General features: G+C 34.2%; 1 protein-coding gene across 12 annotated transcripts in view; it reads right to left on the bottom strand.

Moving 5' to 3' along the window:
• Window positions 1-18,087, bottom strand: part of VPS13B (vacuolar protein sorting 13 homolog B) — an 843,987-nt gene that overhangs the window by 649,201 nt on the left and 176,699 nt on the right. For all 12 annotated transcript variants that reach the window (XR_007148665.1, XM_047842688.1, XM_047842692.1 and 9 more), the window contains one exon: window positions 6,675-6,856. Coding sequence is in view for 11 of the 12 variants with exons in the window: in XM_047842688.1 (XP_047698644.1) it covers window positions 6,675-6,856 (182 nt within the window). In the remaining variant the exon portion in view is untranslated. The remainder of the gene's footprint in view (window positions 1-6,674; window positions 6,857-18,087) is intronic.

The raw sequence follows: 18,087 nt of genomic DNA, 5'->3' as shown, positions 1-18,087 counted from the left end.
GGATGCAGGGCTGGTTCAATATTCACAAAATCAATCAACATGATATACCACATTAAGAAATGATAAGAACCATATCATCATCTCAATAAATGAAGAAAAAGCATTTGACAAAACACAGCATCCATTCTTGATAAAGATCCTCAACAGAGTAGGGATATATGGAACATACCTCAGTATCATAAAAACCTTGTACGGGGGCGCCTGGGTGGCGCAGTCGGTTAAGCGTCCGACTTCAGCCAGGTCACGATCTCGCGGTCCGTGAGTTCGAGCCCCGCATCAGGCTCTGGGCTGATGGCTCGGAGCCTGGAGCCTGTTTCCGATTCTGTGTCTCCCTCTCTCTCTGCCCCTCCCCCGTTCATGTTCTGTCTCTCTCTGTCCCAAAATAAATAAAAAACGTTGAAAAAAAAAATTAAAAAAAAAAAAAAAAAAAAAACCTTGTACGAAAGATCCACAGATAATATCATCCTCAACAGGAAAAACTGAGCGCCTTTCCCCCGCATCAGGAACGAGACAAGGATGTCCATTCTCAACACTACTATTTAACATAGTACTGGAAGTCTTAGCCTCGGCAATCAGTTAACAAAAAAAAAAAAATAAAAGGCATCCAAATCAGCAAGGAAGAAGTCAAACTTTCACTATATGCAGAAGACATGATACTCTACATAGAAAATCCAAGACCTCATCAAAAAAAATTGCTAGAACTAATACATGAATTCAGCAGAGTTGCAGGATATAAAAATCAACGTACAGAAACCTGTTGCATTTCTACATACCAGTAACAAAGTGGCAGGAAAAGAAATAAAGGAATCAATCCCATTTGCAATTGCATCAAAAACAATAAGATACCTAGGAGTAAAACTAGCTAAAGATGTACAAGGTCTATACTCTGAAAATATAAAACACTTTCGAAAGAAATTGATGATACAATGAAATGGAAAAGTATTCCATGCTCATGGAATGAAATAACAATCATTATTAAAATGTCTAAACTACCCAAAGCAATCTACACATTTAATGCAATTCCCATCAAAATATCACCAGCATTTTTCACAGAGCTAGAACAATCCTAAAATTTGTATGGAACCACAAAAGACCTCCAATAGCCAAAATAATCCTAAAAAGAAAAACAAAACTGTAGGCATCACGATTCCAGATTTCAAGCTAGATTACAAAGCTGCAGTCATCAAGACACTATGGTACTGGCACAAAAATAGACATATAGATCAACAGAACAGAAAGCCAAGAAATGGACCGGAACTATACAGTAAATAATCTTTGACAAAGCAGGAAACAATACGCAAAGGAAAAAAGACGGTCTCTTCAACAAATGGTGCTGGGAAAACTGGACAGTGACATGCAGAAGAATGAAACCGGACGACTTTCTTACACCATACACAAAAATAAATTCAAAATGGATGAAAGGGGGCACCTGGGTGGCGCAGTCGGTTAAACATCCGACTTCAGCCAGGTCACGATCTCGCGGTCCGTGAGTTCGAGCCCCGCGTCGGGCTCTGGGCTGATGGCTCGGAGCCTGGAGCCTGTTTCTGATTCTGTGTCTCCCTCTCTCTCTGCCCCTCCCCCGTTCATGCTCTGTCTCTCTCTGTCCCAAAAATAAATAAACGTTGAAAAAAAAAAAAAAAAAAATTCAAAATGGATGAAAGACCTAAATGTGAGATAGGAAACCATCAAAATCACAGAGGAGAACACAGGCAGCAACTTTTTATGAGACACATTGCTGAAGGCAAGGGAAACAAAAGCAAACATGAGCTATTGGGAAAATGATCTACTGGATAAAAAGCTTCTACACAGCAAAGGAAACAATCAAACAACTAAAAGGCAGCCTACAGAATGGGAAAAGATATTTGCAGATGAAATATCTGATAAAGGGTTATTATCTAAAATCTGTAAAGAACTTACAAACTCAACACCCAAAACACAAAACACAATGGGCAGAAGACATGAATAGACACTTTCCCAAAGAAGACATCCAGGTGGCTAACAGACACATAAATAGATGCTCAACATCACTCATCATCAGGGAAATACAAATCAAAACCATGAGATACCACCTCACATCTGTCAGAATGGCTGAAATTAACAACATAAACGACAGGTGTTAGGGAGGATATGGAGAAAGGGGAACCCCCTTGCACTGTTGGTGGGAATGCAAACTGGTGGAGCCACTCTGGAAAACAGTATGGAGGTCCCTCAAAAATCTAAAATAGAACTGCCCTATGACCCAAAAATTGCTCTACTATTTACCCAAGGATACAAAAATACAGATTCGAAGGAGTACATGCACCCCAATGTTTACAGTAGCATTGTAAATAGCCAAACTATGGAGAGAGACCAAATGTCCATCAACTGCTGATGGACAAAGATGTGAGATATACATGTGTATACACACACACACACACACACACACACACACACACACACAGGAATATTATTTAGCCATCAAAAAGAATGAAATCTTGCCATTTGCAATGATGTGAATGGAGCTAGAGTGTATCACGTTAAGCGAAATAAGTCAATCAGAGAAAGACAAATACCCTATGATTTCACTCATGTGGAATTTAAGAAACAAAGCAGATGAACATATGGGAAGCGGGTAAAAAAGGAGAGGGAAATAAACCTCAAGAGACCCTTAGAGAACAAACTGAGGGGTGATGAAGGAAGGTGGGTGGGAGATGGCCTAGATGGGAGATGGGTACTAAGGAGGGCACTTGTGATGAACACTGGGTGTTGTATATAAGTGACGAATCACTGAATTCTACTCTGAAACCAATATTGCACTGTATGTTAACTAAAATTTAAATTTAAAAAAAAGAAAGAAAAAGAGAAGAATATAATAAACAGAGTAAGACCTGGGGAGAGCAAAAAAATGTAAGAAAGCTGGCCATTTGGAAATGGGGCCTTTTAAAAATACTTTAGTTGATCATTTTAAATCATCTATTATCAATTACTGCTGCTTAATTTGATAAAAAAAAATACAATTCCTGGGCAATGAGAAGAAACCTCCAAACATCATTCCATTTTCCTGACTTTCCCTAATCTATAAAAATTGGTTACGCTAATTTTAGGTTTCTCAATGACAAAAAAGCAGGTTATGAATCACTTAACCTGTAGTTACTTGTCCGATCCATTTTGTACTATCTGTGCCACTACTGTTAGAACAAAATATTTCCAAGATAGGGAATTGTTTTCAATATTTTAATGTTTATTTATTTTTGAAGGAGAGAGACAGACAGACAGACAGAGCATGAGCAGAAAGGGGCAGAGAGATACAGAGATACAGAATCCGAAGTGGGTTCCAGGCTCTGAGCTGTCAGTGAGATCATGACCTGAGCCGAAGTTGGACACTTAACCAACTGACCCAAACAGGGAGGCCAAGAAATTTTATATAAGATGTTTTATCATAGCACAATCCATTTGATAAAATCAAAAATGGAAATACTAATTAGTTTGGTTAGAGACAAGGGAAATTACAGAAGTAATTAACACTATCACCTGCTTATTAGTATGAATTTTCAGGCAACTTAAGCTACTTAACCCAAAAAAAACTGTAGTGAACACCTCAGGAAAAAGAAATTTAATAAATAAATGAAATTGATAACTTCAGACTGTGATAAATGTCTGCCAATTAAGGCCTCACGGTAGGCCTCTGGGTAGCAGACCGACAACTTCTTGGTGTGTCCTCACAGGATAGAAAGTGCAAGGGAGCTCTCTGAGGCCTCTTTTATAAAAACATTAATTTCATTCAAGAGGACTCCACTCTCATGATCTAATAACCTTCCAAAGGCCCCATCACCTAATACCATCACATTGAGCATAAGAATTTCAACAGATGAATTTGGGAAGCACAAAGACATTCAGACCATAGCACATAAAAATGTAGTCTACCTAATATTCAACAATTTAAAATGTTTTTAATGAGATAAATTAATATAATATCACCCTTTTAATGTATACAATTAAGGGCAATTCAGCATATTCACAAGTGTAAAAATATCACCACTATCTAATTCCAGAACATTTTATCACCAAAAAAAAAAAAAAAAAGAGCTAAAACAAAAACAAAAACCAATTCATGTCTAATAGCAGTTACTCCCCATTCCTCCTTTTCCCAGACTCTGGCAACCATTAATCTTTCTGTCTCTCTGGATTTGCCTATTGTAAGCATTTCATAAAAATGGAATCATAATATGTGACTTTTTGCATCTGGCTTCCTCTGCTTAGCATGATACTTTAAGGTTCATCCATATTATAGCATGTTTCAGTACTTCCTTTACATGTTTGAAAATATTCCATTGTACAGAGATAAAACATCTTTGCTTATCCATCAGTTAATAGATATCTGTGTTGTTTCCACATTTTGGCTATAAAGAATAATGCTTTTTTACCTCCTTTATATGTGGGATCTAAAAAAGTTTAATTCATACACACAAAGACAGAAGTAACAGTGGTTACCAGGGGAAGGAAAGTAGAGGAAATGAGAGATGTTGGTCATAGGATACAAAATTACAGTCATGTAGAATCAGTAAGACCTAGCAATATGATATACAGCAGATGACCATAACTAACACTGTATCCTGGAAATCTGCTAGGATAGATTTTGTGTACTCACACCACATTAAAAAAAAATAGTAACTGTGAGGAAATATATAGATTAATTATCTTGACTACATAATCGTTTCACCATATATCAAAACAACAATATGAATACCTTAAATATATAAATCTTTTTAAAATAAGCACTTTTAAATGCAAAAGAAAATAATGCTATGAACATTCATATACAAGATTTTGGTGGACACATAATCTTGTGTGTATACCTACAAGTAAAATTGCTGGGTCATGTGGTAACTCCACATTTAACTTTTTAAAGGTAATGACAAAGAGTTTTTTCCCCAAGCAGCAGTTATTGTTTAAGCCAATAATTCAACAGCAACATACAAATTCTAATCAAGGAGAAACAGGAAAATAAAATAGCAATCTTTTAAAAAGCATAGTTAAAACAGTACAAAAGGAGACAAAAAATAAGACGATAAAACCAGTCACAAAACAATCAAACCAACCTAAATTGATTAAATTCACTAGCTATAATACAGACTATAAAACTTCATTTAAAATATCTAGCTATATGCTGTTTCCAAGACATGTACCGAAAGCATAAAGACAAACAAGTTTTAAGTAAAAGAATGCAGGAGGAAGTACAAGCAAATGTGAAACAAAGGAAAGTTAATTGTAACTATGTTAATGTAAGAAAAAATGGATTTAAATCAAAAGACTGAGGGATAGAGTCACTACATTTAATAAAAGAATCAATTTAAAAAGAGATTACAAATATGTTTATGTGTGTGGGAGGAGGTGTATGTGTTCATACACACACTAAAACTTGCATACTATTTCAGAGGATTCAGAGAATTTAAAGGCCTTTCATAAGATCTAAGTTAACAACTCTAGGCTAATGAAACATTTGCCTTGTCATTCTTTACAAAATCATAAAACCTGACACAAAACAACTATATAAAATTTTACATTAGTCACTAGGCATGTCAAAAGAAGGGCTCAGGGGCGCCCGCGTGGCTCAGTTGGTTACACATCTGACTTCGGCTCTGGTCATGATCTCACCATTCTTAAGTCGAGCCCTGTGTCAAGCTCTGTTCTGACAGCTCAGAGCCTGGAGCCTGCTTCTGATTCTGAGTCTCCCTCTCTCTTTGCCCCTCCCCGGCTTGTGCTTTGCCTGCCTGCCTGCCTGCCTGCCTCTCTCTCTCTCTCTCTCTCTCTCTCTCTCTCTCTCTCTCTCTCTCTCTCTCTCACACACACACACACACACACACACACACACACACACACACAGAAATAAACACTGTAAAAAAAAAAAGGGCAGGGTTCTACTTATGCCTTTTTTCTTTTTTAGAACTTATATTTCCCCATAGTAAGATCTCAAATTAAAATGTTCAAAAGCATCATAAGAACAAAAAAGCCAATGTCTTATTCTCATAGACAAATGAAGTAGAAAATTAACAGGTTATTATTTATGATGATTACATTTAATAAAAATATATCCTTCTTTCAAAACTACTTTAGTGTTACTGACAAAACTAACAAGATTATTTTAAACAGAGACAACTACAAAAAGCAAACCTTTTGTAAGTTTTTTTGTTTGCCTGTAAAGTAAGTGACAAGATAAAGATAGTATCTCCTATCCTGGCATCAAAGCAGATTTTTTATTTTTAGTAGTTAACTCATTCATTCAAGGTGTAAGAGTACACAAAAAAGATAATTTGCTTACCATGTTTTAAAGTATCATGATCAATAACTTTATTCCAATTTACTAACCAAACATACTGGCTATCATTTCAAACATACACATTATATTGATCCCCTCAGAAGTTATCCATGTGAGGCCAAAGGATTAATTGTGCAAGATGCTGGTAAAAAAAATAATCTCTTGAAACTGTAAAATATATCCAGAAATTGGTTGCAGGGAATAAAACTGAACAGCTTACCTCATATCCTGAAATTTTTTTGGAGCTATAAATATCCACTTACACAGAAATACACGACACAATTTAATTTCAGCAGGCTATACTTATGGATTTGAATAATAAAATATTAGTAACCTCTCATAAGAATTTTCCATAAACTTGCCAAGATCGTGCTCTTACCTATAGTTTGGAAAACTTCATTCATCAAAGCTTCATTCACTGATAAAGAGTTGACATTTCCAATATGAGACCAACTTTGATATATTGCTTGCAGCAGAAGTGTCTGTGCTCTTGTAGCTTGAATTGTGAGATTTGGAAGTTCAAATATACCTTCAGTTATAGCAATCTGAGATCTTTTGGTCCTACATAAGAAAAGAGAACAATACAGTAAAGAGCATTTACAAATAACAACATATGAAATGACCTAGATTGTAAGCCAAAAAAAAAAAAGTATATATCAAAAATATTTTAAATTATAATTAAATCAAATAGATATACAATTTCATACTTTAAAAAAATTTTTTGACTGTTTATTTATTTTGAGACAAAGAGTGCGAGCAGGAAAGAGGCAGTGAGAGAGAAGGGGACACAGAATCCAAAGCAGGCTCCAGGCTCTGAGCTGTCAGCACAGAGCCTAACATGGGGCTCGAACTCACGAACCATGAGATCATGACCTAAGCGAAAGCCACTTAACCGACTGAGTCACCCAGGTGCCCCTACAATTTCAGACTTTAAATTTCACTATTTCAGAACCTCTTACAATAAAAAATAAAAATACAAACTAAAATAATGTCCATACATACACATTCATACACACACACACACACACACACACACACACGCGCACACACACACACACACACACACACACACACACTGTTCAATTACAAGTTTTCAACCAAGACAATCTTCAAAAGTAACAATGAAAATACTAGTTAACATCTAAGAAAATTTACTACCAGTCCTGCATTGTTCTAAATGTCTTATATCTATTAACCCATTGAATCAAATATTATAAAACTATTAAGTAAAAATCCAAAAATTAAATCCAGGGATTCTAATCCAGAGAACTCTATTCTATACCTCCTCTCATAAGTATTTATGAAAATTTTACATTATACCCAGATTATTTGACAATAACACAGAAAAATTTTTTTAGAATCTCTGTCTGGGAATATCTAATTCACTGATGTCTTAGTCATCTGGTTCTTTCTTTGAATGAGGTACCTTGTATAATTAAATTTTCCAAATAACAAAGCTTCAAAGTTAGAAAATGCTTAATATGTCTGTGAACAACAAGATGATAAAGTTAATGAAATATGCAAGTAGAAAAAAGAAAAACCAAGAGAAAGAAAAAAATTAGGATGCTACCATAGTAGACTCAGCCACCCTACACTTTCCTCAACCCCATAAACCTCTACCCTTTATCATCTTCCCAACAGTATCCACCTACAGTATTGGGCATCTCTTGTATAAAACCTCAGAGGCCCATCAATCCTACCTCTTATTCCAACCCCTGCTATAAAGACCAATTAATGCAGATTTTTACAGTCATTGCTTAAAGCGACTGAACAGTGAGAGACTCCCATGGGTATTATTTTGTATTCATGTATGGAAAGCCTGGAAATGAATGGATAAATGCTTTCCTTCCTCTTGCTTCCCTGACAATTTTGAGATGCATTTCATAATTTTCTTAGGAAGGTTCCAGGAGATCAAGGATCAAAGAAAAAGGTCTCAAGTAATTAGGAAAAGCCTTCATGAGCTTTGGGACATGGTCAGGCAACATCCAACAGGTGTAATTGCAAGTCCCAAAATAGAGGGGAGAATTGAGAGAAGCGGAACAAAAAAATATTTAAGGCAATAATGGCCAAACTTTTAAGAAAACAACAAACCCCAAGCAGAAGACACTTAAAATCATACCAAAGGTACATTACAATCAAATTGCTGAAAACCAGGGTTAAAGAGAAAATCTTAAAGACAGGCAGAGGATAAAAAAACACAAGTTTAGTTGGTACAAACAAACCAACAGAAACTCCTTTTACAATGCCAGTATTTCCGATACCAAAACCAAAGACACTACAAAAAAGAAAACTGCAGACCAATAAACCTTACAACCATAGGTGGAAAAGTCCTCAATAAAATATAAGGAAACCAAATTCAACAATACATTAAAAGGATCATATACCATGATCAAGTAGGATTCCTTTCAGGAACGCAAAGATGGTTGAAAATCGACAACTTAAATGGACATGATACACCATGTTAATAAAATTAAGGATAAAAATCATACAATCATCTCAACAGATGCAGGAAAAAAAAGGTGACAACATTCAACATACACTTCTGATGAAAATGAATAAAGTGTGTATAGAGGGAACATACTTCTACATAACAAAGGCCATATATGACAATCCCACAGCTAACATCATATACAATGGTGAAAAGTTGAAAGCTTTTTTTCTAAGATCAGAACAAGACATAGGAACCCACTCTTGCCACTTTTATTCAACACAGTATTGAAAATTCTAGCCACAGCAACCACACAAAAAAAATTTGTTTTGAAGTATCCAGCTGGGTATAGAAGAAGTAAAACCATTTATAGATGACATGAATATACAGAAAATCCAAAGGACTCTACCAGAAAAAAAATTTTTAATAAATGAATTCAATGAACTTGTACAATATAAAGTTAATACACAGAAATCTGTTGCATTTCTGTACACTAATAATGAAATAGTGAGAAACTAAGAATATACCATTTATAATTACATCAAAAATAATAAAATTCCTAAGAATAAATTTAACCAAAAAAGTAAAAACCTGTACTCTAAAAACCCTAAGACACTGATGAAAGAAAATAAAAATGACAGAAATAAATGGAAAGATACACCATTCTGATGGAAGAAATAATTCTATTGACATATGCTGTTAATATGTATAAATTATATATTGTTGAATCCTTAAGGGATTAATATTGTTAAAACGTTCATATTACCCAAAGCAATCTACATATTCAATGCAATCCCTATCAAAATACCAATGGTATTTTTCACAGAATGAAGAGAAATAATCGTAAAATTGGTATGGAACCACAAAAAAAAAAAAAATAGTCAAAGCATTTTTCGAGAAAGAAGAACAAAGTTAGAGGTAATCACATTCCCTTATTTCAAACTATACTACAAAGCCACAGTAATCAAAAGAATATGGTAATGGCACAAAAAATAGACACGTAAATCAATGGAATAGAAAAGAAAGCCCAGAAACAAACCCGCAATTATATGGTCAACTAATCTATAATGAAAAAGGCAAGAACATACTATGGAGAAAAGACAGTCTCTTCAATAAATGGTGTTGGGAAAACTGGACAGCTACATTCAAAAGATTAAGACCGGGCCACCTATTTATACCATACACAAAAATAAATTCAAAATGGATTAAAGATCTAAACGTGAGACCTGAAACCATGAAAACCCTACAAGAGAACATAGGCAGAAATTTCTTTGACACTGGCCATAGAAACATTTTTCTAGATAGATATTCTCTGGCAAGGGAAACAATAGCAAAAATAAACTATTGGGACTGCATTACATAAAAAGCTTTTGCACAGAGAAGGAAACCATCAACAAAACAAAATGGCAACCAAATGAATGGGACACTTGCAAATGTCAGATCAAAAAAAGGGTTAGAATCCAAAATATATACAGAACTTATACAACTCAACACCAAAAACACAAACAATGCAATTAAAAACTGGGCAGAGGAATGAATAAACATTTTTCCAAAGAAAACCTACAGATGGCCAACAGAAACATGAAAAGGTGCTCAACATCATCAATCATCAGGGAATGCAAATCAAAACCACAATGAGATACCACCTCATACCTGTCAAATACTGTTATTAGAAGAAGAAGAAGAAGAAGAAGAAGAAGAAGAAGAAGAAGAAGAAGAAGAAGAAGAAGAAAGAAGAAGAAGAAGAAGAAGAAGAAGAAGAAGAAGAAGAAGAAGAAAGAAGAAGAAGAAGAAGAAGAAGAAAGAAGAAAAAGAAAGAAGAAGAGGACAAGTTTTGGCACTGATGTGGGAAAAAAATAACCCTCCTGCACTATTGATGGGAATGTAAAGTGGTATAGCTACTATGGAAAACAAACAGTATGGAGGTTCTTCAAAAAATTAAAAACAAAACTACAGTAAGATCCAGCAATTCCATTCCTGGGTATATACCCAAAGAAAACAAAAACACTAATTATAAAAGATATATGCACCCTCGTGTTCATTCCACCATTATTTACAATAGCCAAGATATGCAACCTCAGTGACCATCAATCAATGAACGGATAAAGAAGATGTCTCACACACACACAAAATGGATTACTACTCGGACATAAAAAAAAATGTAATCTTGTCATTTGTGGCAACATGGATGGTCCTTCAGGGTGTTATACCAAGTGAAGTCAGTCAGACAGAGATAGATAAATACCATGTGATTTCACAAAAATGTGGAGCTTAAAAACAACTGAACAAATGAAACAGAAGCAGACTCATAAATACAGGGAACAAACTGTTGGTTGCCAGAGGAGGGAGGGTGGAGAGGTGGGAAGGGCAAAACAGATGAAGTGGATTAAGAGGTACAAACTTCTAGTTATAAAATAAAGTCACAGTGATGTAAAATAGAGCATAGGGAATACAGTCAGTAAGACTGTAAAAACTTTGTATGATGCCAGATGCTAGCTAGGCTTATCATATTGATCATTTCACAATGTACAGTTGACCCTTGAACAACACAGGGGCTGACCCCTATGCAGTCAAAAATTCACATACATAGGGACTGACCCCTATGCAGTCAAAAATTCACATACAACAACTTTTGACTCTCCAAAGTCTTAACTATTAATAGCCTACTATTGACCTTAAGCCTTACCATTAACATCAACAGTTGATTAACACATATTTTGTATATTATATACTATACTCTTATAATAAAGTAAGCTTTAAAAAGTGTTATTAAAAAATAATAAGGAATAAAATACATTTACAGGACTATACTGTATTTATCAAAAACAATCCGTGTACTATTGGACCTGAGCAGTTCAAACCAGTCATGTTCAAGTGTCAACTGTATATAAATGTCAAATAACTATGGTGTAAAATTGAAACAAATGTAATATTGTAGGTCAACTACATTTGAATTTTTTGAAACATAAAACTGAAAACAGAAATACACAAATCCAAAAACTGGAGATTCAACACTCCTCTCTTCAGTAAGTACTAGAAAAAGTAGAAAGAAAAAGTCACTAAAGGTAAAAAAGATGAACAGTACAACTGATCAACTTGGACTAACCAACTTAACAGGACACACCCTCCCAACAACAGCAAAATATACATTCATCAAGGACATTTAGTCCACAAGAACAAGCCTCAATAAAATTAAAAGGAATGCAATCATACAGATTATATATGCTGATCACTATGGAATTACACTATAAACTTTTAATAAAAGAAAGGTATTTGTAACATGCTCAAATACTTGGAAGTTAAACAAAGAAAACATAACTCAAAACCCAGTCAGAAACAGGACAGAAACATTTACAAAATCAAACAAAAATGTATTTTTAATAATAAAATTATTTTAGAAAAGACATGGAGATAAATTACAGAAAAGGTCAATCTACAATATATATACCTAATCAAGTGTTCCTGGAGAAAAAAGCAAACCAAAAGAAACAGTATACAGCAATATCTAACAAAAGACATCTTGCCTAAAATAAAGACAAATCTACATACCAAGCATACAATAAGTCACAGAAAATACTGATTAGGAATGATCATTATCCTATAAAATTATACCAGAAAGATAAAAAATCCTATGGGCATTTACATAGGCAAAGTAATGTGGAGGTAGCAGGACTTCTCCAGAATCTCTCCTACTTTTTGTTATCCTCCCGAATCTGCCTATTGCAATTTAGTAAAAACAATGTGTGTGCACAACTCACCACTAGAGGAATATAAGATTTAGCATAATAGCCCTATACATTTGAGATACCGAGATAAAACTATAAAACTCTTAGAAACATAGCTGTAAATCTCCATGATCTTAGTTCCATAAATATCGTCCCAAAAGAAAAGCAACAAAAGGAAAAAGAGATAAACTGGAATTCATCAGAATTTTAAAATGTTGTGTCTCAAAGGCTACTATTCAGAAAGTGGAAAAAAGATAATAAAGGCAATGTTTGAAAACCACATAGGTAATAATAGGCTATTGTACAGAATATGGAAAGAACTCTCACTACTCAACAAAAAGATATAAATGAAATTTAAAAATGAACTAGAACATGAACAGACATTTCTCCAAAAAAGATGACACAAATAGCCATATGCACATTAAAAGATATTCAACATCATTGGGGAAATGAAAATCAAAACTAGAGTGAGCTGCTACTTCACACCCACTAGGATAGCTATAATAAAAGGAAAATAAAAATGGAAAATAACAAGTGTTGGCAAGGAGAGGAACTGTAACCATCATACAAAGGAGGTAGGAGTGGAAAACAGTTAAGCAACTGTGCAAAACAATCCATCAGTTCATCAAAAAAGTAAATATAGAGTTACTATATGACCCAGCAATTATATTGCTACATATATGCCCATGAGCATGGAAACCATGTTCATATAAAAACTCATACATACGTTGTTCACAGCAGCATTATTCTCAGTAGCCCAAAAGTGTGAATGACCCAACCCAACAATCCAAATCAGGAATGGATAAACAAAATATGATATATATGTGCACACACAAGATTATTTGACCATTACATGGAATGGAGTACCAGTAAATGCTACAACATGGATGAACCTGGAAAGCATGCTAAATGAGAACAGCCAAGCAGAAAATGCCACATATTGTATGTTTGTGTTCATATGAAATGTCCAAAATCATGAAGATAGGGTTTTTTTTTGAATTCAGAAAATGTTCTGCAATTAGTGACAATGACTACAAGATGACGTGAAACTACTAAAAACAAAAGAATTGTACAGCTAAAAATAATTAAAATGTATTGTATTATGTGGATTTTATCTCATTAAAACAAAAAAAAATTTTTCTCAAGTGGTCAGAACTCTGTTCCTAGGAACAGTGGGCTAAGTAAATATTGCTTTCTCTCACTCAAAAATATCAAAACAACAAAAAGAAAATGACCCAGCTCTTTTAATTAGCATGTCAGGCAATTTAAATAAATAGTTTCACATTAAGACATCTATCACCTTATCCATACAATTTTCAAGTACGTAATGGCAATATGTGACTCTACCTAGATTTACCCTTCAAGCCACACAATCCTGGTCACATTTTACCAGAAAACCCATTTTACCGGAAAACCCAAGGAATGGAATGAACAGACCAGAAAACAAATATGCACTGAACAAAAGATTCTTTAAACCAAACAGGTAAAACAGCAAAGATCAAAAGAGACAGACGGAAAAACAAAATGGATCCAAGGCACAAATTTATAATGCCATTACAGTTACTTTTGCTTTCCTAACACTGCAGCCATTTTATAAATCATTTTATTTTAATAAGCATTTAAAAACATGATGTTCTCAAAATTCCTTACCAAAAAAAGTTTACTGGTAGTGATACTAAAGAAAAAAATATTTGGGGGCGCCTGGGTGGCGCAGTCGGTTAAGCGTCCGACTTCAGCCAGGTCACGATCTCGCGGTCCTTGAGTTCGAGCCCCGCGTCGGGCTCTGGGCTGATGGCTCAGAGCCTGGAGCCTGTTTCCAATTCTGTGTCTCCCTCTCTCTCTGCCCCTCCCCCGTTCATGCTCTGTCTCTCTCTGTCCCAAAAATAAACAAACATTGAAAAAAAAAAAAAGGAAAAAAAAAAAAAAAAGAAAAAATATTTGGAACACCTACGATATAAAAATATACTATTAATCTAACCACTCGATCTTCAGTTAGATACTCTATGGAAAGTCCTATGGTGTAACAAGAGCCATATTCTTATAACTACAGCAGTAACTGTTTGTAAGGAAAAAATGAAGTGGGATTCTTTTTACAAGTGAGACTTTACTATTTCTTAACAAATTCAGCTACTGTATATGGTACTCTAACTTTCAAACCATCATATGTTACATAAAATGGTTCCCAAATGGGTAACATAGACTTGAATAAAAACTTAAACATACACAAAATCAAATTGATTAATTTATCCTACATTTAGTCTTGCCCAAGGGTAGGAGGCAATTCTCTCCTTCAGACTCAATTTAATTTGACATCAAAGGAAAGAATGCACGTTGTACAAAAGCCAGAATTCGATAATAAACAAACTATCTCATACATGTCGTACATGTCTTTGTGGTTTTATTTTCCAGCTGTAGAGGGCCACAAATAAAAGTAAATTTTATTATGCTTCTGTTAAGTACTCTAGTAGCATCTGAACTAAAATAAACTATTTAGGAATAATTTAGCAAAAGATGGTAGGTTATACAATGCCCCTGTTAGTGTAACACTATCAAAGAAAAGAGGTTTCATTCTATTTTGTTTTGGTAAATATTGAAATATTTTTAATAACAAATATAAAAAAAATAATAAATACCCATGTATCCACTTCATCAGACCCAATTCAGCTAAGCATAACATCATACCATATTTGCTTCAGAAATTTAATTACAGATCAGTATCTTTTAAAACTTTATTTAAGTTATTTGGGAGACTCATTAAAATGTAATGAATATCAACAATAAAACAGAATTTTCCTTGTGATTTAGGCCACTATGCATTTATTTAATTTCTTAAAAAAAAACAGTTCAATCAAGTTCATACTAAAAATATCTAACAACTTCTGGACTTAACTAGCTTTTTGAAAACTCACTAAACCAACTGTTTAACACTTAAGTTGGTGAAAATAAAATTATTTAACAAATGCTTATTTCACATATCCAGAAGTCCTAGTCTAAACATATGTTCACTTTACAGAATAGGTTTAAAAACTATCGATTCAAACATTACCCTCTAGGGAAAAATAAATCCTAATGTAACTAGTGGAATAAACAACTCATTAAAACTCAACTTGGACAAACTCCAGGGTAAATTTAGGGAAATAGAAACAAGTAGGTCTTGACTGTGTAGTAGCAAAGATTGAAAATGAATATGCCCTAATTAACAAACACTTTAAAAGACTCTGCTTGTGCCATCTACTGACAAATCATAATACAGAGCTGATGAAATTTCTGGACCAATAGGGCATTTCTTTAAAGAAAATTCTTCCTTCGGAATTTTAAATAGAAAATGTGGAAGTAGTTTTTACTACTCGATGCAAAGGAATTAACTTAAACAATCCATTCATGTTCATAACCAAAATTTTTGCCATACACACACTTGAGGAACAGCCATCCATTCTCTTAAAATCAACACACCTCATAGCAATTGAAAGAATATCCTCAGCAACAGCTGGATCTAAAGATTTATATAGAGTCCCCAAATGCAAAGCTTGAACCTACAAACTGGTTCCAAAAATGTATTTTTGTTATTACTCATATCCTGCAAAGTAAAATAAGATTAGATCACTTTTTCCAAAATAAAATGAGTATAAAACCTCACTAACTCAGAAATAAAGCAGTTTAAAAAGTTAAGAAATTTGTATTTAGTTCTGTATACGACTCTTTAACTTGCACAATACATCAATACTCGATGAAGAAAAATGTTTTTAATTAAGTGATAGGTAAAATGAAAGCTTAAAGCCCCTCTTTGCTCCCCCTGGTCCCACCCAAACCCCTGATAACTACTTAAAGTTTAGCACACACAACTATAGACCTCTACTGATTTTATGCATTCATACACATTTAAATTTTAATGGACATGGAAGGGTCTATAGCCTGCTTTTTTAATTAAACAACATTCTTAGAAATCAAGCTCTTTCTACATTAGTACAGACACTTTTACGTTGATCTTTTTAATTCATGCCTGATAACGGTTTGAATATAGTTTCACATTCATCAGCAGGGTATCAGAATACCCCTTTCACCACATCCCCACCAGTATATTTTTTAATCACGAGTGTAGCATTTGCACATAACTCTAAAATGCAAACTATATCATTATGTTATGAAAATAATTCACTATTTTTCAAATTTCTGAAATATTATTTCAATTTAAATATTAGATAACAGAGAAAAAGGAGTAAAACTTTTATATCACTCAAATAAAAATATAATCAACTTCTGATTAATATGCAATGTCCAAAACTGTACAATGAACCATGGGTGGTAGCAAATGAGCAAAATACAAAAGGGGCAAAATATCCCTTCATATTCTCATCATCTCTTAGGTTAATCAATATAAATAATTCACCTACTTAAGGAAAAATATTCAACTACTCAGGAAAAAAGAGAAAGGAAATGTGTTTATAGAACATATTTTATGTATGTAATACTAACACTCAAATATAACCTTGAGAATTCTGATTACAAAAATCACGAACATTTTAGTTCAAGTTCAGTAACTAAAGTCACTGGCTTTTTCCTTGGGCCAAGAGCACATTTTACACATATTATGTAAGTAAATAGGAGACAGACTTGGCTGTCAAAACCACATACAATCTAAAACCTCATCAATCAGACAACCAAAAAAACAAAGAAATCACTGAAAAAATTACCAGCTGCATGTCAATAAATATTTACTTGTGCCTACAACGGATTCAAGGTTTTGAGGATAAATATCCTCCATAGAAAAAGAAATGGTCCTTACGGAGGTTAAGCAAAAAGAAAGGAGAACTATTAAATAATCACATGAACCAGTGTAAAATTACTTCTATGAAAAGTGCAGTGAAAAACAGAAACAATATCACATGAAGGAATATATTAGGGGAATGTGTCCTAGTCAGACCAAGTGTCAATTTCTAGTATCTATGGGGTAAGTAAAAGTTGTTTAGGCAATTGACTAGTGGAAAAATATGATGAAAGACCTGGCTGAAAGACAACCAAGTGAAAAAGGCAAAAAGTGTTGAGGGACTAAAGAGGAAGACATTCAGATGGACAGCCAAGACAGGGTCAGATCATGGAGGGTTTCACAGAATGTTTTAAAGATTTTAATCTTTACTGTAAAAGCTAGAAGAAGTATTTTAGGCAGGAGAAGGACATAATTAGATATATCTTCCAGAAGCAAGCCAATCAAACAAACCCAGCTACCGATGTAAGAGTTAGAAAAGATGCTCAACATCATTCATCATCAGGGAAATAAAAATCAAAACTACAATGAGATAGCACCTCACACCTGTCAGGCAAAAATTAACAACACAGGAAACAGGTTGTGAGGATGTGGCAAAAGGGTAACTGTCTTACCCTGTTGGTGGGAATGCCAACTTGTGCAGCCACTGTGGAAAACAGTATGAAAGTTCCGCAAAAAGTTAAAAATTGAACTACACTATGACCCAGCAACTGCACTACCCAAAGGATAAAAATACGGATTCAAAGGGGCAGCACATGCACCCTGATTTTTATAGGAGCATTATCAACATCGGCCCAATTATGGAAAGAGCCCAAATGTCCATCAACAGACACATGGATAAAGAAGATGTGGTGTATACATATACAATGGCATATTA

This window comes from Prionailurus viverrinus, chromosome F2 (genome assembly GCF_022837055.1).
Source record: "Prionailurus viverrinus isolate Anna chromosome F2, UM_Priviv_1.0, whole genome shotgun sequence".
In the NCBI taxonomy this organism is placed as follows: domain Eukaryota; kingdom Metazoa; phylum Chordata; class Mammalia; order Carnivora; family Felidae; genus Prionailurus; species Prionailurus viverrinus.
This window is presented reverse-complemented; position numbering and strand designations above follow the sequence as displayed.